We start from the raw sequence: 23,556 nt of genomic DNA, 5'->3' as shown, positions 1-23,556 counted from the left end.
ATTGATCGACACGTTACCTACCGGAATCTGTTTCAACAGTAACGGACACCCCCTTATTTTTAACCTCAATACCATACGCCCTACTTTTTTTTTTTAGTAGGTGGCATGTTGTATATCTCACGGCCTAATTACTAAAGTGTTGCACGGCAATTCTTAATCGTGGATCCGAATCCTGCATGTGCAAAGACTTGACTTGGCCCTCCGAAAAGATTTTTCCTTGTGTCTTAGTCTAGGTTTGGAAATAGGAAGGAGCAAGGTGCTTTCGCTTAGAGACCAGTTAGGACACAAGTTCTTTCTTGCTTGAAACCGCGTTTCCACCGTCTACATATGATTTTGATTCACTCTCTCAAAATGTGTTTTACAATTTTGGAGTTCTACTCTTCTCTCTCTCTCTCTCTCTCTCTCTCTCTCTCTCTCTCTCTCTCTCTCTCTGTGCTGATATGCAATTATGCGTAGCATAGTTATATAGTGTGCATGGCATTTTCCTTGGTCTTATTCAAAGTTTATAACATGCGATCAAGCAGACCATCGTCCCATCCTTACTTGTTCATCTTCACATCCTTCATCTTCATCTCCATACAAACTTCTTCTTGTGTTGGCAACGAGCAATATGTAAAGTACTGCAACAGACCGTTTCTATGCGCCACATTCCAAACCCCACGTCCCATATTGCGGTTCACTGCGCTACAGCCGCAGTTGGTGGTGCCATCACGACAGTTGGCTGAGTCACCACGAGGTCTGGATTTTCTGCATTTTCTTTTCTTTTTATTCCTTTTGTTATGTTTTTGTGAGTGCTGAATAATGCGTTTGCCACATGGAGACTCGATTTCGATCGAACAAATTAACTGAAGTTCGATCCATCGAACTTTAATTTTTCCAAGAATTGTTTTAATTAATTAAAAACAAACATTTGATGTCAAACCCTCTAGCTAGATCACGCCTACGAGCTTAATTTCTTATCACTTATTCACATCAATAATTAATTTTCTTTATTTTCATCAACGAAATAGTCAACTTAGTGAGCGTGCATACTATTAAAAGCTTTTAAATTTGGGGATGAAACTTAAGTACTTGCATCCAAAACGTATGATTTGTGGCCGTTTCAACTTTCAAGAGAAATTAGCAAAAGAGAAGTAATAATTGGTTTGACCGATCAACTATAATAAGAATTTTCATTAAACAACAAAAAAAAAATATCTAAAGAAAATTTCTATGAGGTTTTCAGTAACTATTTCTTGTCATGAGATTTTATTTTATTTTTTCCCTTCACTACTAATTAGATTTGTAAATAAGTTGTCTGGTCTTCTATTTTATACGTACAAGTCGTAAAGTATTCTCTTCATATAAAGACTTCTGACTAATTTTATCTTCTTATTGCAGGAACTCCGGTTCTTTATAAGTATTGTAACGCTACCGGTACGTACCGTTGGTATTATGCGATAACCTTATTAAATATCTTCCAAATATTTCTCGATCTCTTTCTTGTCAAGATAATGAAAAGCCATTCCCTAGCTCGTATTCATGCATGTGTGTTCGAAGCGTATTATTATTTCAGAAGTATATATATTATTTACGTCTACTTTAATTCCATATAAAGTGTAGTTTAATTGACTTTTTTAAAAAATAAAAATAAAAAATAAAATAAAATTCTTGTTCTTTATCAAATTCCTCTTTCTCCCAGCTTTTCTGCGGTCTTTCAATCCGTTTTCCTAACTTTTATTTTCAACTAGGTTATACAATTTCTTTCTCTTTTTGTGAGTTTTCTTCTTTTTTTTTTTTTAAATATCGATCTTTTTGTTCTTTGCGTCTCAGTTTTTTCACAATCCCCAACTAGAATACATGATCAGCCAATTGTACGTACCATCAGGTTGGAGTGTACAAACGGTACGATTATAATTGCTTTAAAATCACTATTCGCTTATAACCGTATAATCACTTTCAAAAAAAATTATAAATAATCGCTAACCGTCTAGGCGGTTAGCAGTTATAGGGTTTGGGAAAAGTGGTTAATAACCGCTAACCGCTTATATATATATATATATATATAATTTTGGATTTGTAATGTTTAGGTTATGGATTTGGATTTGTTACTATTTTGGATTTAAAATCTGCACTAAAACCGGCCCAAAAGTGGCCAAAACCGGTCTAAAATCGGCCCAAAACCCAAATTGAAAAACGGTTATACAACCGCCAGTTATCTACTCAATAACCGCTAACCAGCAGTTGTGGTTGGTAAAATGCAATAACTGCCTAAGTGGTTAGCATTTAGCGGTTTTGGCCTATAACCGTTTGTACACCCTACCATCAGGAATCCCACGTTTGGGGCTTGCCTTATCAAAAAAAAAAAAAAAAAAATTTGGGGCTTGCCTCTTTTTTCTTTTTTCTTTTTTAATTCCAGCTTTGTAACTTCTAGGGGTGTAAATCCGGCCAGTTATAACCGGCTAAGAAACCGTAACAAGGTACCAACCGGTAACGGGGAAACTGATTTTTGTACCCGGTTTTAGCCTTTTCAAAAAATCGATTATAACAGGAAAACCGAGAAACAAGGTATATATAATAAATATATATTATTTTATCTGCTTCACATATCTTCTCTCACACATCGTTTCATCTGCTCTCACAAACTCACACGTCACACGCTTGGATGCCGGATGGCTTCCACACATTCGTTAAATCCTTATCTTCTCTCACACATTGACGTCGTTTCATTTGGATTATGTACCGGCACCATAAAATGCATGATATATAGTTAATAGTTAAATATAATTCACCCCCGAAGTTGTCGGCCATTTTTAATTTGGCTACCAAAATTTAAAAATTTGCAATGTGCCCCTCCCCCCAAAGTTTAAAAAAATTTCAACTCAAGCATTCCATCTGGTTTGACCATCAAACCAAATGGAATTTTGACCACGTGCGTGTTACGTGATTTTTTTAGGCAAATTTATCCGTTTTACCCTCACTCTAAAACGATGTTGTTTTACCATTTAGAGGTACCACGTCACACCTAATAGAAAGCCGACACGTGTCCATTAAAAATAAAAAAAAATTATATTATAAAATCTCATAAAAAAAAATAAAAAAAAAATATTTGTTTTTTGTTAAAAAAAGAAAAGAAAAAAAAATACTAAGGGGTGGCTGTCCAACAAGCAGCCACCCCTAAAGGTATTTTATTTAAAAACAAAAACAAATATTTAAAAAAAAAAATAATTTACCCTTATAAAGTTTCTAAAATTTTCAATTCACCTTTAAAGGGCAAAACGAAGTCGTTTTGGAGTGAGGGTAAAATGAATAAATTTGCTTAAAAAAAAGTCACGTGACACGCACGTGGTCAAAATTCTGTCTGGTTTGACGGCCAAACCAGACGGAATGCCTGAATTGAAAATTTTTGAAACTTTGCGGGATACATTAGAAATTTTTAAATTTTTTGGTAGCCAAATTGAAAATGCAACTTCGGATGGGGGTAAATTGTATTTAACCCTATAGTTAATATATCTAAGCTAGAAGCCTAAAATACACCATCAGTGATGGAAGAGGGGGGGGGGGGGGGGGGGGGGGGGGGGGGGGGGGGGAATACCAACACTCATCAAACATCAGGCAAATGACTCAAGCAGCGCTGAGATGTCTGGTTTGTTTTTTAGGTTTAGGTTTAGATGAAAAGCTTTTAGGTTTAGGTTTTAGATGAAAAGGGGAAGAAGACATACAAGATGCCCCTTTATTAAACACACCGTTTAAATAAGTTTTCTTAATTTGTTTGTGGACTACATTGGAAGTAAGACTAAGTTACTAACTAGTCTTTCTTTCTTTTAACGCGTCAATGGTTTGTGGGCTTAGAAAAACACGTGTGAGTGGGCCAAGTTTAAAGACAAAAGCCCCTATATATATACTTACAAAAAGAAAACTAGTAAGTGGCATCAACACTTCAGTCCAAACCATTTTTTTTTTCTAAATTAGTCCAAACCATTTAACTTTCTATAATAGTAGCCCAAAAAAAAAAAAAGTATATAAAGTCTCAATTTAGAAGGAAAGGGCAAGCAAAAGCAAAAGACAAAGGGCATTAACAGTGAAAAGCAAAATTGAGATTTAGATTCATGTGAAATTCTGAAGTTGTTATTAACAGTCTGTCAATTTTTTTTTTTTTCTTCAAGCCCTAAACAATAAATGAAGATCAGTTGTTTTTTTGACAATTTCTGTTTCTTAAAAAGTTTTAGGTATGTAATCAAACTTTAATATTGATTAAGCATTTATATTTAGATTTTTCAATTAAATTAATTATTTTCTGAATATATATAGTTTTTGTTACATATTGTAATTGTATGAAATATATAATTGTAGTTACCTAAAAGTATGGTGAACAATAATGATTTTATTGAGCTCCAATCAAATACTAAATGAATTTGTATCAGAGTAAATTTAGCAAATCTGTCAGTAGATCATTATTTAAGAAAACAATTTTGATTAATAAAGACCAAATTCGAAGAGCCTAACAAAATAAATTATATGTTACAATTATATATTTTAAACAATAATTAAATTTTTGTTAGTTATTCTTTTTTATATATAGTTTTAATCAATTTTTTTTTTTCATTCATAGAATAATAATTTAAAAATAAAAATAAAAAATTACCCCATGAACCAAAACCTTGGCTCCGCCATTGGTTCCGGCCCAAAGAGCTTTCAGGCTATATATAATGGGTGCGCCACGGTGCAAGGTAAGAAGGTCAAACCCTATCAAAAGCTAGCTTGATCGACTTCATGCCTTGGCGGCTTGGCCTCTGCCCAAAATATTTTTTGGCTCCATCCCTGCACACTGTGTCTTTACTCTTTAGTGAATAACAGTTGTAAGCCATTTTATTTGCTCAACTTATGTCGTCTGTCACGTGCATTTCTAGATACTCCCATCTATTTCAAGTGAATCAAGTCTTCAAGTCTTCATCGCTTCCTCATTTCTTTCATTATCTTCTTTTTATAACCCTAGCAATCTAGCATATCTCAGTCGTCGTCCTCTTGCTTGGTTATGTCTAAAATATACGAAAGAAGGAGAGTGTGGATGAGCTCTTGAAGGATGCCGCCTACGGTGCACTGCCCTCAGATCGGTGCTGGAGTGCCTGGAGAATCCCACCACTCGTGTGGAGGCCAAGATTTTCCTCTCTGGGCTCCAAAAATGCTTCTCCGATGTTTTCTCGGCAACCAAACACGGCTTTCCTAGCCGTCTCCCTTGGTTTAGGGCCTAGCCAAATAATGATTTGGTATCCGGTCCGGATAATCGGGTACTAATCGAGATAGCTGGTTAATCGCCGGTTAACCGGCTACCCGGTTCCAGAGCCGACTGGCATTTTTTAATAACTGGGGACCCCGGCGCTGGTTACCGGTTTTAGCCAATAACCAGGAACTGGGTCCAGGTTTTCACCCCTAATAACTTCCAATATTTATTTTCTTATTTTTTTAGTGCTTGAATAGTTAGTATGGTTTGTTGTAAGTACACTTGTGAGATTTGCGTCCCTGAAAGAAATAGGAGTTAATATATATATATATATATATATATATATATATATATATATATATATATATATATATAAGTGGACCCAAGCCCATTAGTTTAAGTTTTTGGGGCTAGAAGTGGTATCCTAATATGTATATTAACTTACTATTGTTGGACTCACTAGATGCTTCTCTCCCTAGCAATTGGTTTTAGAGCCATTGTTTGCTTTCACTAATACGAGTGTCTTAGTTTAACGCGTTTGATTTAGCTCCGGTAAAGAGTGTGGTGGCTTTTGGAGTATGCATGACACTCTTAAATTTATAAAGGACTCACGCACGAATAAGAGTTTGATCAATATGGAAGAGACTCACAAGTGAGTGGAGAGATTTGTTGTGAATGCACTTATAAGGGTTGTGTCTCACATTGAAAAAGTATAAAGAAAGTGAGTAGTTCATATACCTAAGTGAGACTCATGGCTTTAGCTTAGGCTTTTGTAATAGAATTGATGTCCTAATATGTATATTAATTTACTTTTGTTGGACTCCTTAGGTGTTTCTCTCCCTAACAAATGCTATCAAAACCATGCATGGTTAGCTTCTCCTGGTACTAATATGAGTGTCTTGGTTTGACGCGTTTGGTTTGACTCAAGTAAAAAGAGTGTGTAGCAATTCTTGGAGTACGCGTGACACTCTTGGTTTATAAAGGACTCACACACAAGGGGAAGTTATATCAATGTGGAAGAAACTCACAAGTAATTGAGAGATTTGTTGTGAGTGCACTTGCGAAGTTTGTGTCCTATATTGTTAATATACCTAAGTGGACCCCGAGCCCATTAGCTTAGGCTTTTAAACTAGAAATGATGTTGTAACGCCTCGAAAAATTAACTAACTAGTAATTGACTTAACGGTTCGCTCCTTAGTCTCATTCCACAAGGAATAAGACTCAGTGATCCCTACTCCGCTAAAAGAGAATACTACGCAACAGAAACTTATAATATTTTATCAACATTAATAATTACAACCAGAGCATTACTAAGAATCATTACATTAACTGAAATCCTTATAATATACAGTTCATCACTATAAAATAGTTCTATACTCCTTTAATACACAAATACATTTCAAAACACTAAGTCTACACTGCCACCCAATAATACTATTTACCGTAAGAGATATTTGAGATTCTACAATGTGTCCTCAAGTGTAACCAAATCAATATCATTACTCCAAATGGTCGTGTCCTCAAGATCCTTGTAAACATAGATGTTTTATAGGTGGATAAAGCAAGGGATAAGCTCACCACTTAGTAAGCAAGCAAGCTGGTGCTAGTGTATAACTGTGAACAGTTCATATGTAGATAAAATAAAAGTATTATTTTTGAAATCATTTCTCTTAAAATATTTATTGTGATCAATGTTTTCGCAAGCATATTCATTTCATACATAATTAGCTTTCTATAAACATTGGTCTATGTCCTTACTTTGTTTGCCGTTACTTGTACCATCTTCAAAGCAAGGTCATTCCTTACTTTGCTTGCAACTACTTGTGACATTTACAAATGAAGGCAAGTCCTTGACTTGCTTGCAACTACTTGTGCAATTTACAAATCAAGCCTATTAACGTTACTATATAAATATCTCTAGCTCTGTTTAACCCTAGAGTAAGGTTATGCTTATCCCACACATCACCTTTCGGCAAAGATTGGTCCACTTAGCCACTCTCTATGGAACCCTGTTAGCCTAGCCCCATTTACTTAGGACTAATGGCCGATGAGGCTACATCCCATCTCAGGGTGTGTTGTACTGTCTCTAATGTTTATTAAAACACACACACACACACACACTCGGTATCAGTGGCCACGTTTATTATCTCATAACATTTGCGTATAATCACATAAGCACATCATTGGAAGAACAAGAGGTAAGGGGTATTTATAGGAAGAAAGTTACATCTCTCTCCAAATCACTCTCTCACTCTCACTCTCACTCTCACTCTCACTCTCACTCTAGGATCATACTGAAGGAAGGGGCAAAAATGATATGAAAGGGCGAGGGTGAAAGGTATTTATAGGCTAAAACCACAGTGGATAAGGCTGAGGTATTATTTTTTAGCACTGTCAACCATCAAACGTTCGAGGTGTACTATCGAACATTCAGTGTACTATCAGACTAACGGTCTTAGGGTTTTAAGCGAACGTTCGACCATACTATCGAACATTCTGTGTACCATCGGACCAATGGTCTTAGGGTTTTCAGCGAACTTTCGGCCATACTATCGAATGTTCAATATAGGCTTCAGTTGAACTTTTGACCATACTATCGAACATTCTGTGTACCATCGGACCAATGGTCTTAGGGTTTTCAGCGAACTTTCGGCCATACTATCGAATGTTCAGTATAGGGCTTCAATTGAACGTTCGGCTATACTATGAATGTTCGGCTGAGACAAAAGTCCAAAATTTAACCCCTTAAGAGCACTAGTAGCAGATGTCCTATAAGTAGTTCCATTTCTTAAATATAGGCAAAATATGAAAAAAAAAAAAAAAAAAAAAAAGTCACAAAAACAACTCAAAGTAGTTTCCCTATTTTTCATCTACATGCTTGGGTAGCTACAGTGCTACCCAATAGGCCAATATACAATATAATGATAAAAAAAATTGACAAAAAGTAGGAAAGAGAAAAAAGAGTTGGTTGGTAGAGTAAAATGACAAATAGTAGGAAAGAGAAAAAAGAATAAAAAAAAAATAGTAAAAAAAGAGTATTTAATTGATATAGGAAAAGATAAGAGAATTTATTATAAAGTGTTTTTTTATAAGGAAACAAAAAATAATTTTGTTCCCTAAATTTAGGAAAAATGATTGGGTAACAGCTACTAGTGCTGTAAAACAAACCTTAAGGCTCACTTGTAGCCCAATAAAGGCTCACTTTACTTTTGAAGAAATAGATCAATTTCATTTATCAAACCAATAGAGCCAAAATGCGCTACAGAACAAGAGTCCGAGACTTTGAGATTACATTTTCCGGATACCCTGGAAAAAAAATCTAGCCAAACACCTACAATTCCTACATTACAATATCCAGATTAGAATTTACAAATGATCAGCATGAGGCTCCCATACAGTTTGGGCCCATTCAAAAAACCGGCCTCTCGAACAAAAAGAATGCCGACTTCTCCAAAATTTTCCGGCTGAAAAATTCACCTATTTTTCTCACCAGAAATGTCCCTCCCTCGAAGAAACCGTTGACGGTTTTTGCCCAAAAATCAGATGTAAAAATTGGTCCGAAAATCCCACCGGTGCTAACCCACGAGCACACACAGAGTAACCACCCCAATCTCGGATCGCCGATTTGTCCGATTCCCGCCTCTAGTCGACACGCCATCCCATCGTAGAAGGATTGTGATACTTACTTACAGAAAAACCCCTAGCCTCCAATCTATGAGCACCAGTCAGGCAGACCTCTCCTTCACGGTTAAAGTCGCAGCCGCTTGAATAGAAACCACAAATCGATCTTGGCCTCCAAAAACGATTTTCACCCAAGACCATGAAATCAATCGTCCCAGATCGATCTACAATGGAAAATAAACAATGAAAGATTTTTTTTTTTAAAAAAAAAAAAAAAAAAAAAAAAAAAAAAAAAAAAAAAAACTAAACAAATGCAGAACACACCTTCTCAATCCCATAGCAGGACGAGAATAAAACACCTTCTCCTCTACGGATCCAACTACACCCAAAGAGAGAAGAACAATTATTCAAAATCTGAAAAAAAAAAAAAAAAAAAAACTACAGGAGGAGGGACCTCGTCCTCTACAACCAAAACTTTCCTTTTCGCTCTTCTTTTACAAATAAACGCAACAGAGCGTTTTTCCCCATCATTGTTAAATTGTGTGTTTGCTCTGTTTTTCCCCATCATTGTTAAATTGTGTGTTTTTAAGGCTCGCTTTACTTGGTCTCAAGAGAAAGCAAAAGAGAAGTAATAATTGGTTTGACCGATCAACTATAACAAGAATTTTCATTAAACAACAAAAAAATATCTAAAGAAAATTTCTATGAGGTTTTCAGTAACTATTTCTTGTCATGAGATTTTATTTTATTTTTTTTCCTTCACTACTAATTAGATTTGTAAATAATTTATCTGGTCTTCTATTTTATACGTACAAGTCGTCGTAAAGTCTTCTCTTAATATAAAGACTTCTCTATTGAAAAAAATAATAATATATATATATATATATATATATATATATATATATATATATATATAAAGACTTCTAACTATTTAATTTTGTATTCTTATTGCAGGAACTAGTGTGAATTGTTCTGAGCCAACTCTAATTCCCCGTGCTGGTATGCGATGATAAACCGTATTAAATGTCTTCTAAATATTTCTCAATCTCTTTCTTGTCCAAATAATGAAAAGCCATTCCCTCGATCGTATTCATGTGTGTTCGAAGCGTATTGTTATTTAATTCAGAAGTATATATATTATTTACGTCTACTTTAATTCCATATAAAGTGTAGTTTAATTGATTTTTTTTTTTTAATTCTTGTTTCTTTATCAACTTCCCTCTTTCTCCCAGCTTTTCTGCAGTCTTTCAATCAGTTTTCCCAATTGTTATTTTCAACTAGGTTATACAATTTCTTTATCTTTTTGTGGTTTTTTTTTTTTAATATCTTTTTGTTCTTTGTGTCTCAGATTCTCCACAATCCCCGACTGTACCATCAGTACTATTCCCAGGTTTGGGGCTTGCCTTTTTCTTTTTTCTTTTTTTTTCTTTCTTTTTTTTTTTTTTTTTTTTTTTTTTTTTTTTCCAGCTTTATAACTTCCAATATTTATTTTCTTATTTTTTTAGTGCTTGAATTGTTAGTATGGTTTGTTATAAGTGCACTTGTGAGATTTGTAAATAGACAGAGTAGTTAATATATATATATATATATATATATATATATATATATATATATATATATATATATATATATATATATATATAAAAGTGGATCCAAGCCCATTAGCTTAAGTTTTTTGGGCTAAAAGTGGTATCTTAATTTGTATATTAACTTACTATTGTTGGACTCACTGGGTATTTCTCTCCCTATCAATTGGCTTCAGAGTCATTGTTTGCTTTCACTTATATGAGTACGTGTCTTGGTTTGACGCATTTGATTTAGCTTCGGTAAAGAGTGTTGTGGCTCTTGGAGTACGCATGACACTCTTAAATTTATAAAGGACTCACACACGAATGAGAGTTTGGCCAATGTGGAAGAGACTCATAAATGAGAGGAGAGATTTGTTATGAGTGCACTTATGAGGGTTGTGTCCCAAATCACTCTTTCACTCTCACTCTAGGATCATACTAAAGGAAGGTGCAGAAATGATATGAAAGGGCGAGGGTGATGGGTATTTATAGGCTAAAACTGCAGTGGATAAGACTGAGGTATTATTTTTAGTACTGTCAGCCATCAAACATTTGGGGTATACTATTAGATCGACTAACGGTCTTAGGGTTTTAAGCGAACATTCAACCATATTACCGAACATTTGGTGTACTATTGGACCAATGGTCTTAGGGTTTTAAGCGAACGTTCGGTATAAGGCTACAATCGAACGTTCGGCTATACTTTTGAATGTTCGGCTGAGACAGAAGTCTGAAATTTAACCCCTTAAAAAACCCTAATATTCCTAGTAGCCCAATTACGGCTCACTTTACTCTAATTAGTACTTTGGTGTGTTACGGGTGTCCTAATATATATAAATTGACCTACTTTTGTTTGATTCCCGCGGTGTTTCTATCCCTAACATGGTTGTTGAATAAGGGTTACATTAGGGTTCACATTTCTCGTAATGTGCTCAACGTTTCTATAATATAGTAGGTGTATGTGAGCATTAGGTGGCAAAATTGACCATTGCACCTATTGGTTAGGGTTGCAATTCTTGCTGTAGTTGTTGTCATTTTGGATTGTGGAAGTTGTATTTAAACTTTAAAGAGGTTGATAACACAAAAATTGACAAGAACAGTTATGAATTAGGCATTGATTGAAGCGCCCCCAAGTGTAATTGACTGGTAATTAACCAGAGTGCTATTAATTAATCTTTCTTAGCGAGTTGTGCAGTGAAAAAACTCGAGTATATTTTATTTTGTAGTCAAACAGCCAATCATGCACATCACAAATATAACAGAGCGTCTAATGAATATATCACCAAAGCATAAGTCTTACCATAATAATCTCATAATAACATAATCATAAAAGTGTTACCATAACTCGATCACAAGTCCGAATCATTTATCACAAATAAGCTAAATCATCTCAAATACAGAAATAGTCTAGGAGAATCATGGTTCAAGTATATATTGGTCATCATTAAAAGGCTATCCAAGCATCTTGTAGCATAACACAAGAAATATCAGCATGGGGCAGTTAAACTCCCAAGCAATCTAAGAACGCTAGGTCAGGGCGCAACATCTCAAATCTCAATAAGATCCATGAGGGTCAATATCAGAATTATTCTTCAGCATCGTCGAGAAAGGCTCCTCTATAAAACAATGTTGTTTTACAGGTGGCCGAAAACACAAAATTGGTAAAGTCCACTAGTTAGTGAGTATAATCTCGCGTGAAACATAGTTATGTAGTAAACTCTAAATAGTTTGAGAAATAAGAGTAAAACTCACATGCAACAGTTCATAGGTCAATATATATGATGAGACAAAAAATCATATGTTGATGTACAAGTATACATATATTAATATAATCATGCTCCAAGTAATAATCATCCGCAATATGGCATATACTTGCCATTAACCTCTTCACGGTAGGGTAATTTGCGTATCCTATGGGATATCTAGTACAACCCTGGTGCTCTAACTGTTGCACAAAAACGACTACCTAGTTGATCGACCAGGTCCGACCCCAGATGATTCACCTAACTAATAATACTAGTACTGTGGTTAATTATAGTCGTTTCATAATTAAAAATATATTTCCCTTCATGAAATAACATAGAAAATATAGTGGTTGCCAACGTATTATATGTTTATCATTTAATGATTGTTTTTTCGTTCTGAAAACATTCAATTATTGGACAGAGGGAATTGAATTTGTTTTTAAATTCTTATTTCTTTATCAAATTCCTCGTTCTCCCAACTTTCCTGCAGTCTTTCAATCAGTTTTCCTAATTTTTATTTTCAAAACTAGGATATACATTTTCTTTATCTTTTTGTGATTGATTTTTTTTTTTCAATTCTTTGTGTCACAGTTTCTCCACAATCCTCGTTTTCGCCAGTACCACCGCCCATTGTGCCACCAGGAGTCCCAAGTTTGGGTCTTGCTTCTTTTTTCTTTTTCTTCCTAGCTTTATAATTTCCAATATTTCTTTTGTTGCACAACTACCTACTAGTTCATCGACCAGGTCTGACCCCAGATGATTCACCTAACTAATAATACTAGTATTGTGGTTATAGTCGTTTCATAATTAAAAATATATTTCCCTTCATGAAATAACATAGAAAATATAGTGGTTGCCAACGTATTATATGTTTATCATTTAATGATTGTTTTTTCATTCTGAAAACATTCAATTATTAGACAGAGGGAATTGAATTTGTTTTTAAATTCTTATTTCTTTATCAAATTCCTCGTTCTCCCAACTTTCCTGTAGTCTTTCAATTAGTTTTCCTAATTTTTATTTTCAAAACTAGGTTATACATTTTCTTTTTCTTTTTGTGATTGATTTTTTTTTTTTTTTCAATTCTTTGTGTCACAGTTTCTCCACAATCCTCGTTTTCGCCAGCACCACCGCCCATTGTGCCACCAGGAGTCCCAGGTTTGGGTCTTGCTTCTTCTTTTTTTCCTAGCTTTATAATTTCCAATATTTCTTTTGTTATTTTTTTAGTGCTTGAATTGTTAGTATGGTTCGCATTTCCTCTTAAGGAGTTATATATGATATGCATGTGAGCATGTCCTCGTAAGAGCACTCTCATCAGTTATCCTATATTCGTTCCCTTCCCTATATTTAGGAAAAATTTTATGAAAAACATCAAAAAACCTCCCACAGCAAATGCCCTATATTTAGATAAGAGAGTTGTGAATGAATAGTAATTCCCTATATATACATGTCTACTATTAATTCCCTATGTATTATTTTAATATAAAAAAAAATATATTTAATTGATATAGGGAAGAGAGAAAAAGTAGGAAAGAGAGAAAAATAATAAAATAAGAGTAAAAAAATAGTATCTAATTGATATAGAAAAAATTAAAGGAATCTATTGTAGGGTGTTTTTTTATAGGGAAGCAAAAAATAGTTTTGTTTCTTAAATATAGGAAAAATGGTTGGGAAACTGATGTGAGTGCTCTAAGGAGTTGAGTAAGCGGGTAATATTGACTTTTGTACTTACTTTTAAGGATTGCAATTCTTGTGGTGGTGGCTGTTGTCCTCGATTTTGGAAGTTGTATTTAAACTTTGAAGAGTTTTGATAACACAGAAATAGACAAGACAACAATAATGAAGTAGGTACTGATGGGATTGGTTCTCCGTTTAGATGTTAGAACAGTTAGTTGGCCGCGTGCCAAGTGACAATTGGTACGTGCCGGTAACTAAGGAGAGTAGAGCTTAGCAAAAGAGCTTGTTAGAGTTGACTAGTGGAGGATAACTCCAATACTTAAAATATTATAACTTAAAGGGAATAATCTTTGGAGAGCAAAGGTAGCGTAAAAGAAAATGAGTTGAAAGTCTCATTTTTACATGGTGTCTTTTGCCTTCTATAGAAGATTTTTTGTAACCGTCGGCCACGTTTCACGCCCTCATTGGAGACTCCCATGTTGCTATGTTTCCCAAATCGCATGACTCTTGTATGGGATCACCTCATGCTGAAATTACAGATATAATTATTGATGTGCCAAAGGAGAAGATCCATTAATGTTGTACCATGGAGCTATTCTCAAGTCAATTGATTAATGGACCGGGTATCGAGTCTATATACTTAATGGTTACCGCCTAATTCCCTTATGAAATTGGACATTGAGAATTATTAGTTCTGGTCCTTTAGGCCTTTCGGCCGTTGAACAATTTCAATATGGTAAAAGCCTTAATTAGGAGTGTAGATGTGTTGAATCAAAGTCATTGAGTTAACTAACTTAAGCATTAGAGGTATTTCTCATCGGCCTACTCTGACAAGCTCTTTCATGTGGACACGTGTAATTAATACACGTTGCGACATGACCATGTGGATCCATTACACGCGGCAATGTTGCCACGTGTACTAAATACATATGGTTAGAAGGCTATTTCGTCCTTTACGCTACATCTTGCCGCGTGGTCATTATGACACGTGGCTATCTGGCCATGTGGCTACAATAACGGCTACTGTAGCCACGTGGCGAATGTTTAGTTTTTTTGTAGTGTCTACTAACCTCGTCTCTCTTTGCATACGCTTCCAATCATCACCTTGGCACACAATCACGTGTCACGCCCTCATTGGAGATTCCCAAGTTGCTATGTTCTCCAAATCCCACGACTCCTATATGTGATCACCTCATGTTGGGACTACATAGACAATTACTGACATGCCAAATAAGAGAATCTAATGTTATACCATGCAACTATTCTCAAATCGATTGGTTAATGGACTTGGTATCAGATCCACATACATGCTATTAGTTATTCCATAATTCCCTTGTGAACATGTGGAATTAGACAAGGGGAATTATTTGTTATGAGGCTTTAGGCTTTTTGGCCGTTGGACGATACTCTCAATTATATGAAGAAGAAAAAAAGGCTCGGCTCAAGTACTGATGCATACGTTGAATCAAGGTCCATAACTTTTTTCCCATTTAGGCCGATTGCCTTCCTATTTGCACATGCACATTAAATTTAATGTCATGGTGAGACACGAGTACTTGTAATGGATCTTTCAAATCTTTTGTTTGAAGTTTGTCGTTCGAGCTTTTTCAATTAATTATCTCGTTTCGCTGGCCTTGCCGTCTCTTCTTCTTCCTGCACTTTCGCTGGTTCCGCTAGCTGGGTTATGACTAATAAAGGTTTCATAGCTTGTAGAAAGGTTGCAGTCGTCGCACATGTATGGCAGTTTCATCAAGAAGTGGACTCATGGAATATGCTATTCTCTCTCTCTCTGATAATTTACTAGGTCTAGCTTCCACCCATACATCACTGGCACATGCACGTACACCCTTAATCGATCTTGAGGATTTCTACATTAAAAAACAAAAAACAAAATTCTTCTATACATCCCCTCTGTCCACACTCATTTTTTAGTCATAGCATTGTCATAATCTAAGTATAGGAAAAAAGAAAAACGTTATCGTCAAATAAAGAACTCTAACTTTGTGTTTTTGTTGCAGAACCACCTTCAAAGAGCAATTGGTGGCTGAAATTTGGAATTGGTATGGCGATCAATATCGTATAAAAGCTATTCTAGTTTCTTTCTTTCTTGCTCTAATATATAATGAAAAGGCATTATCTTTCTGTATGTTTCAAAAGAGTGTACCATTTCTGCAATACATTATTTTATTTTTATTCTTCTTTTTGTGCTCTAATCTTGAAATACGTACGTGACTTAGACCATTCTTTGCATGCAGGCATTATTTCTGCAGCTGTGGTTGGGATTGTAGTAATCTCTTTTGTAATTATCTACAAAGTTAAGAGAAGGCACTTCTCAAGTAATACATTAATGGTCCGCTGGAAAAGTGGTGCAAAGAATTATCAAATCATTGATGAGGAATTCATAAAGAAGTACGGATCAATAGCCCCAAAGCGATATACTTATTTAGATGTGAAGAAATTGACCAACTCATTCAAAGAAAAAGTAGGACAAGGAGGATATGGTGTTGTATACAAAGGGAAGCTACCTGATGGGCGAATGGTGGCAGTGAAAATTCTGAACGCATCCAAAGGTAATGGAGAAGAATTTATCAACGAAGTGGCAAGCATTAGTAGAACATCGCATGTTAATATAGTCACTCTTCTAGGTTTTTGCTATGAGAGGACTAAAAGAGCTTTAATCTATGAATTCATGCCTAATGGATCTCTTGATAAGTTCATATATGATAAAGGATCTTCAATTACAAATTGTCACTTGGACAGCAAGACTATGTTCCAAATTGCAGTTGGCATTGCTCGAGGACTAGAATACTTGCACCGAGGTTGTAACACAAGGATCCTACATTTTGACATAAAACCACAAAATATACTTTTGGATGAAGATTTGCGCCCAAAAATCTCTGATTTTGGCCTTGCTAAACTATGCAAAACAAAAGAGAGTATTGTGTCAATAACAGGCATGAAAGGAACGGTTGGTTTCATTGCACCCGAAGTATTTAGTCGGAACTTTGGTGGAGTCTCTCACAAGTCTGACGTTTACAGCTACGGAATGTTGGTTCTTGAAATGCTTGGAGGAAGAAAAAACTTTGATAGCGGACTCTCTCATACCAGTGAGACATATTTTCCACACTGGATTTATACGAAACTTGAACAGAGCAAAAATTGTACTACTTTTGAGGATATAACAGAAGAGGCGGAAGAAGAGACAACAAAAAAGATGATTATAGTTAGTCTCTGGTGCATTCAGACCAATCCTTCAGATCGGCCATCAATGGGTAAAGTGATAGAGATGTTAGAAGGGACCCTTCAATCCTTACCATTTCCACCAAAGCCTTTCTTGGATTCACCTACCAGGTCACCTTAAGATTCAACCATGACTTCATAGTCATAAAAATCCAACATTTAAAATTGGTGCAATTGTATCAAAAATTCAAAGAAGAATAGATGATCTTATTGCTGTGCATGTTTTGCTTGCTTACACAATGTTTTATATACACAATTTGAGAAGTGCTACACTTATTAAATTTTTTTTAAAAAAAACTTAATTTTCAAATGATGTGTCAATCATGGATAAAATCTATTATTTTGGAAAATGTGTCACCATTTCATAAGATAATAACACATTACTTGGGAACCAATTTTGGAGGAAAAAAAGAAGGGGGACATAGAGTATTTCTCATACAATATTTTTACATTGTGACAAATCGGTCAGAACGTGGAGAGAAGATTTCAATTTTGTGTTCAGTTATGAAAGGTGCGCAAGGGAGAATGGCTAGCAAGGTTGGCTCCGCCCCTTTGTTTGTTTGGACGTGGCTGCAGTTGGGGATGGCTCCACCCCAATTTGTCAAAATATATTCTATATATATATATATTCCCTTGCAATTTGTCTCAATGTAGAATATATTCTATATATTTTAACAAGTTCACAGTTCTTTCCAATAAATTTCCTAACACGTTCACAGTTCACACTGCAAAATAGTTGTTCTAAAAATAGGATTACTTGCACAGCTTCACGTACATATACATTTTTTCTGTATTCGATCCTTTGCTTTTTTACTTTTTATGTCTAATAATTCTATCGAATCCATTTTAAAGCAACTAAATTTCAATTAAAGATAAAGCAGTACTTATAAGAACTTCATTTCCCGCTTGACCTTGCTCTTCCTCTCTCCCTCTCTCTCTCTCTCTCACACACACACACACGCACGCACGCACACCCCTTTAAGTTGTAACTTGTTTGGCAAGTAAAACCATTCCCCAATTAAGCACACACAAGTTTTAAGTTCCATGTAACCCCAAATTAACAGGAAACTTTTTTCTCGTCCTACTTATCGTTGCACTTTGAAAGGCAATACGAATCACCCCAATTATTAAAAGACCTCTTGCTTTGTAAGTAAACCAAACCCACTCATCTTTCTTCTCCATAATTCTTATAACCCCTTTCTTTGTTGTTTTTCCTCCATTAATCAAGGAACTGTAACCTCTCCATTTATTAGACATTGTTTTGTTCCATTTCCCATATCGTGTTGAATTCTAGCAATTGAAAATGAAGTTCTTTTGGGTTGCTCTCTTACTGATCACTTTGGTTCTTGGATTGACTGAGGCTTTGATTTTCATGAGAATGATTTGGGGTCCGAGGAAAGTTTATGGGATTTGTATGAGAGGTGGAGGAGCCACCACACGGTGATCTCCAAGAGCCTTGATGAGAAGCACAAGCGCTTCAATGTATTCAAGGAAAATGTTATGCATGTTCATACTACCAACAGGATGGATAAGCCTTATAAGCTGAAGCTGAACAAGTTTGCAGACATGACTAACCATGAGTTTAGGAGCACTTACGCAGGTGGGTCCAAGGTTAAGCACCGCAGGATGCTCCGAGGAACACCACGTGGAAGTGGGAGCTTCATGTACGAGAAGGTGGACAGAATTCCCCATTCTGTTGACTGGAGGAAGAAAGGTGCTGTGACCGGTGTTAAGAACCAAGGCCATTGTTGTAAGGAGAGTTTAATTTGTGTGTCCCCTTGTTATTATGACATAATACTTGATTGGATTGGTTGTAATTTGTTGTTTTTGTTAATGTTCCGCATGCAGGTAGTTGCTGGGCCTTTTCAGCCGTTGTAGCAGTAGAGGGTGTCAATCAAATCAAGACCAATAAGCTAGTTTCTTTGTCTGACCAAGAGTTGGTAGATTGTGACACAAAAAAATCGAGGCTGCAATGGATCAAGCGAAAGAGGGGCATAGCCACAGAAACTAATTACCCTTACGAAGCGGCAGATGGAACTTGCGATGCTTCCATGGTATATATTTTATGTTTCACTCACTCTTGAATTGATTAACTTTTAATACTTCCCTTAGATAATGATCAAGAACTTATGAATCATGACATGTAGTTGTGCAGGAAAATTCTACACTAGTGTCATGAATTGATGGGCATGAGCGAGTGCCTGCTAACGATGAGAAGGCATTGCTTAAAGCAGCTGCAAATCAACCTGTATCCGTGTCCATAGATGCTGGGGGTTCAGATTTCCAGTTCTACTGGGAGGTAAACTAAAAGCAACATGATGCTAATTATTAGGAAATAACAGAGTTTGATGTCCTGATTGATTGGCTTACATGATCACGTTATTCACGTACAGGGGGTGTTCAGTGGAAAATGTGGCAGAGAGATGGATCATGCAGTTGCAGTTGTTGGCTATGGAAGAAGAACAAGTGATCGATGGAACAAAGTACTGGATAGTAAAGAACTCATGGGGAGAGAAGGGTTAATTACATAAGGATGCAGCGTGGCATATCTGATAAGGAGGGGCTGTGTGGCATTGCAATGGAGCCTTCATATCCCATAAAAAAAGAAGAGATGATTTATGCAATGGAACTAAAAATGAAGCCTGTACTTCTTAATTTGACAAACAGGGTGCAGCTTGTTGTATATATAATATACTGGCAATACTGCGGTAAATTATAGCCTATATATCTTTGTTCCAAAAAACACATTGAATTGATGTGATTCTAATCTATTTTGAATATTGACTATAATGGGAATCCATAGATTTGTTAGAAATGATATCTTAGATAAAGGAGTGTCTCAATGTAACAAAATTTAAAATCTTAGACGGAAGTTGAGTTTAGGGACCTATTTCTTATTTTTGCGTATCACGTGCTAGCTCTCAAAACCTTTTTATAACACAGAATTTATTGCAAATCGCTGTAATCACAAAAACTAAATTGACGGTTTTTTTTTTTTTTTTTTTCTTCCTAAAATCACATCACAATGGTTAATTTGTAATCGATTCAAAAGAAAATAAAGGAAGCAAACTTCCTTGACTCCAATTCCATGATTGCCATCAATTTTATAGATTCTTCAATTTCTTTAATTGTAAAAATTAAAACTAAATACAAAGTTGACGTTTTTATGCGTTTTGAGTACACAAAAACGAGAACCCATTTGTCTTAGAAACCATTTTGTCACATAAAAATAAGAATCAAGGACCCACAATAGAATTGAACCCAAACAAAGACACATTTAAAAAAAATAAAAAAACCACACACAATAATTAATTCCCAGCTCAAAAAGCAATAGTTTCTCTAGCAACAGGGTATACAGCTCATGCCAAGACCTTCCTGTTTTGAATGCTTGTTATGCTTTCCTTCACTGGAGCTATGAGCAATCAACCAACAAAGTTTGATATTGCGGCGTATAGACACACGGGAACCTCAACTTCGAGATGGATTGCTTGGGCCATCAACCCTTGAGCGCAAGTAATGAGAGGAGCACAAGCCCTTGTGGCCTATCCAAACTCCAGCACAGTGATCATGCATGCACATACACATCCCCAGTGTCGGCATCTGGGAACAACGTTGGCAGAGGGTTCTTTGAGCTTTGGGGTTTCAAATCTCTCTGCATCATTTGAGAATAGCAATGAGATCGATGACGATATTTGATACACTGACGCTTGGTAGCGGCATGAATCAATGGCTTATCATAGCAACGTATAACGATCATGAAAGAACAGGTCAATAAAGAAAAACAATAGATACATTACTCAAAAATCAATGTAGAACCTCCATCATATGGAGCTACAACCACATAAATTATAATAAAAATATTAAAGTGAATTGAGAATTAGTTATCGACATAATCTAATTCCCTGCTTGATCTCATGCTTATGTTGCAGGATCCAAGTTGAATTAGAGGAAGAAAATTTTAGTAGGTAATATACTTCGATACTCCTCTACCTTCATTTGCATATTTCAAAAACAAAAGATAAAAATTGACTGAAGCAAACTTTCTTTTTGTATTTTTCAAGTACTATTACAAAAACAATGTTCCAGTTCTCCAAATATAGTGTCATTTAAAAAACAAAATAAAGCAAAAACAAATAACAGAGAAGAAGGAAAATACATATATACCTCCTAACTTGAAGGGATGTATGTCTCTGGTGTTTGCTGTCTTAAATGTATGCAGGATCAATGGTGGGAGTTTGCAGTATTACAGTGACACTAGTCATTCTTTGTTGCCTGAGAAAGAAGTCTGAATCATATGAATCAGTGGTCTTCTGGAATAAGAAAACAAAGAATGATGAAAATATAGAGGATTTTCTAAAGAAATGTGTATCCTTTGCTCCCAAACGATAAAAAATTTTCAGACAAAGAAAATGACCAACTCCTTTAAAGACAAATTAGGTCAAGTAGGGTATGATGATATATACAAAGGAAAGCTACCTGATGACTGTCTGGTGGCAGTGAAGGTTTTGTGCAAGTCCGAATGTAATGGAGAAGAATTTCTTAATAAGGTTGCCAGCATCAGTAGAACTGCCCATGTAAACATTGTCACCCTTCTAGGTTTCTGTTTTGAAGGATCTAAAGCAGCTCTTATCTACGAATTCATGCCAAATGGATCTCTTGAAAAATACATATATGATGAGAACCAATTAAACAGAAGTCCCCATTTAGGATGGGAAAAAAATTACTACATTGCAATTGGCATTGCACATGGCCTAGAGTACTTGCACCGGGGCTGTAATACACAAATCCTCCATCTTGATATAAAACCACAAAATATCCTATTGGACCAAGATTTCCGTCCAAAGATCTCAGATTTTGGTCTTGCTAAGTTATGCAACAGAAAAGAGAGTACTATGTCACTGTTGGGTGCAAGAGGAACAGTTGGATGCATTGCACCAGAAGTATTTTCAAGAAACTTCGGAATAGTTTCACACAAATCTGATGTTTATAGGCTTATAGCTATGGAATGATGATTCTAGAAATGGTTGCAGGAAGAAAGAACATTGATGCAGGATTCAAACATAGCAGTAAAATATATTTTCCACACTGGATCCACAAGCATATAGAATTAGAAGGGGATCTAAAACTGCTCTTGAACATGGACAAAGCCGGGAAAGAGCTTGCAAGAAAGATTATTCTAGTGGGTTTGTGGTGCATACAATCTAATCCAGCTAACCGGCCTTCCATGGATAAGGTAGTTGATATGTTAGAAGGAAGTCATGAAGTTATATTCAAGTCCCACCCAAGCCTTTTCCTTCTTCCCCTTGGGGAAGTCCAGCAGGAGGTTCCACAACATCCTCTCCAAATCCTTTCAAAGTCAGTTTCGAGGCTCTACGCTGAAATTTATTAGAAATTTTGTATGTGGAATGTAATCCTTGACTAGACATTGAATGAACACGATAGCCGGAGAACTTTGAATGACTTATTTGATTGTCTGATCTAGACCCAAACGTTTCTTTTCTGGTCTCCTTCACACCAGCGCAGACTACTCTGATGGTTTACCCCTGTAAGTGATTGCTACACTTCCTCCGGCATTATTTACTGTAGCTCCACACTATAACGTTTTAAGCCAGTACTTTCTACCCCAGCCTAACAATCCTACAGTTCAGCAGGCTAAATTTATAAAAAAATTATATATATAAAGTTTTGCATCATGCTTTAAATTGCGCGCACCTCACATCTTGACGCACATTTAATGTATCTATGTTGATCTCAGGTCACCAGGATACATTTTAAACAAATGAAATCTAATTAGTAGTGGATAATACTATTGAACATTTCCAAGGACCCGCAGCACATAAATGTGGAAAGCAACATAAAATATTTAGTCCATGGTTTCTTCTGGTGCCAAATAAATTTGCCAAATCTTTTGAAGTTCATGACAATCAACTGCAGAACCCCTTTCAATCAGGAAAGCTTTCTACTTGAGTATACACTAATGAGTAGCTTTGCAAAATGAGAAACATTGACCGAATCTTACTGCTACAAATATCATAAAACACTTCGACATTCATGCAGTAGATTTTGATCTTTTTATAAAAATAAAAAATAAAATAAAAATTGAGGGAGCACCCCTCTGCGCTTTTCTAATGAGATTAAATTATTTATCAAAAAAAAAATTTGAGGGATGCCTTAATTGCAATGGAATAAGGTTGTCAAAGTACCTATCTGATTTATTTAGACTTTTGGCAATCCTCTGCAACCAAAGTGGCAAGATACTGATATTATGGGTCCAAAACATTTCAGAAAAGAGACACAAAACCAATATTTCAAAAGTGAAAGAATCAAATGATATTGTTTAGAATGTTTTGTTTTTTTTTGGAAGTATAATAGAATGAAGAGTTTCAGAATTATTATTCCCACATCAAGTTTTAGTCATAGTTTGACATTCTATGTCATCATGAATCAGTAGCTTTTCAAAATTGTTTGATGAAAGTAATTCATGATGGCTATTGGCTGCTGGAAA

At 35.5% G+C, this 23,556-nt stretch overlaps 1 protein-coding gene and 3 pseudogenes across 1 annotated transcript; 3 read left to right on the top strand and 1 right to left on the bottom strand.

Annotated features, from left to right (window-relative positions):
- The first annotated feature begins 274 nt into the window (after positions 1-274).
- Positions 275-17,271, top strand: LOC133859303 (PR5-like receptor kinase). Its single transcript, XM_062294665.1, has 8 exons — positions 275-736; positions 1,381-1,416; positions 9,776-9,820; positions 10,170-10,211; positions 12,726-12,791; positions 13,233-13,292; positions 15,830-15,871; positions 16,067-17,271. The coding sequence occupies exons 1-8, from the start codon at positions 475-477 to the stop codon at positions 17,170-17,172; spliced, it is 1,659 nt and encodes a 552-aa protein (XP_062150649.1). The 5' UTR covers positions 275-474; the 3' UTR covers positions 17,173-17,271.
- Positions 17,272-17,353: 82 nt separating this feature from the next.
- On the top strand, positions 17,354-21,340 carry LOC133860471 (vignain-like; annotated as a pseudogene).
- The window catches only part of LOC133860469 (chloroplastic group IIA intron splicing facilitator CRS1, chloroplastic-like), a 16,133-nt pseudogene continuing 13,027 nt past the window's right edge, over positions 20,451-23,556 (bottom strand).
- On the top strand, positions 21,373-22,430 carry LOC133860470 (PR5-like receptor kinase; annotated as a pseudogene).

This window comes from Alnus glutinosa, chromosome 2 (genome assembly GCF_958979055.1).
Source record: "Alnus glutinosa chromosome 2, dhAlnGlut1.1, whole genome shotgun sequence".
In the NCBI taxonomy this organism is placed as follows: Eukaryota; Viridiplantae; Streptophyta; class Magnoliopsida; order Fagales; family Betulaceae; genus Alnus; species Alnus glutinosa.
The sequence above is the reverse complement of the archived record's forward strand: the minus strand, read 5'-3'. Positions and strand labels throughout refer to the sequence as shown.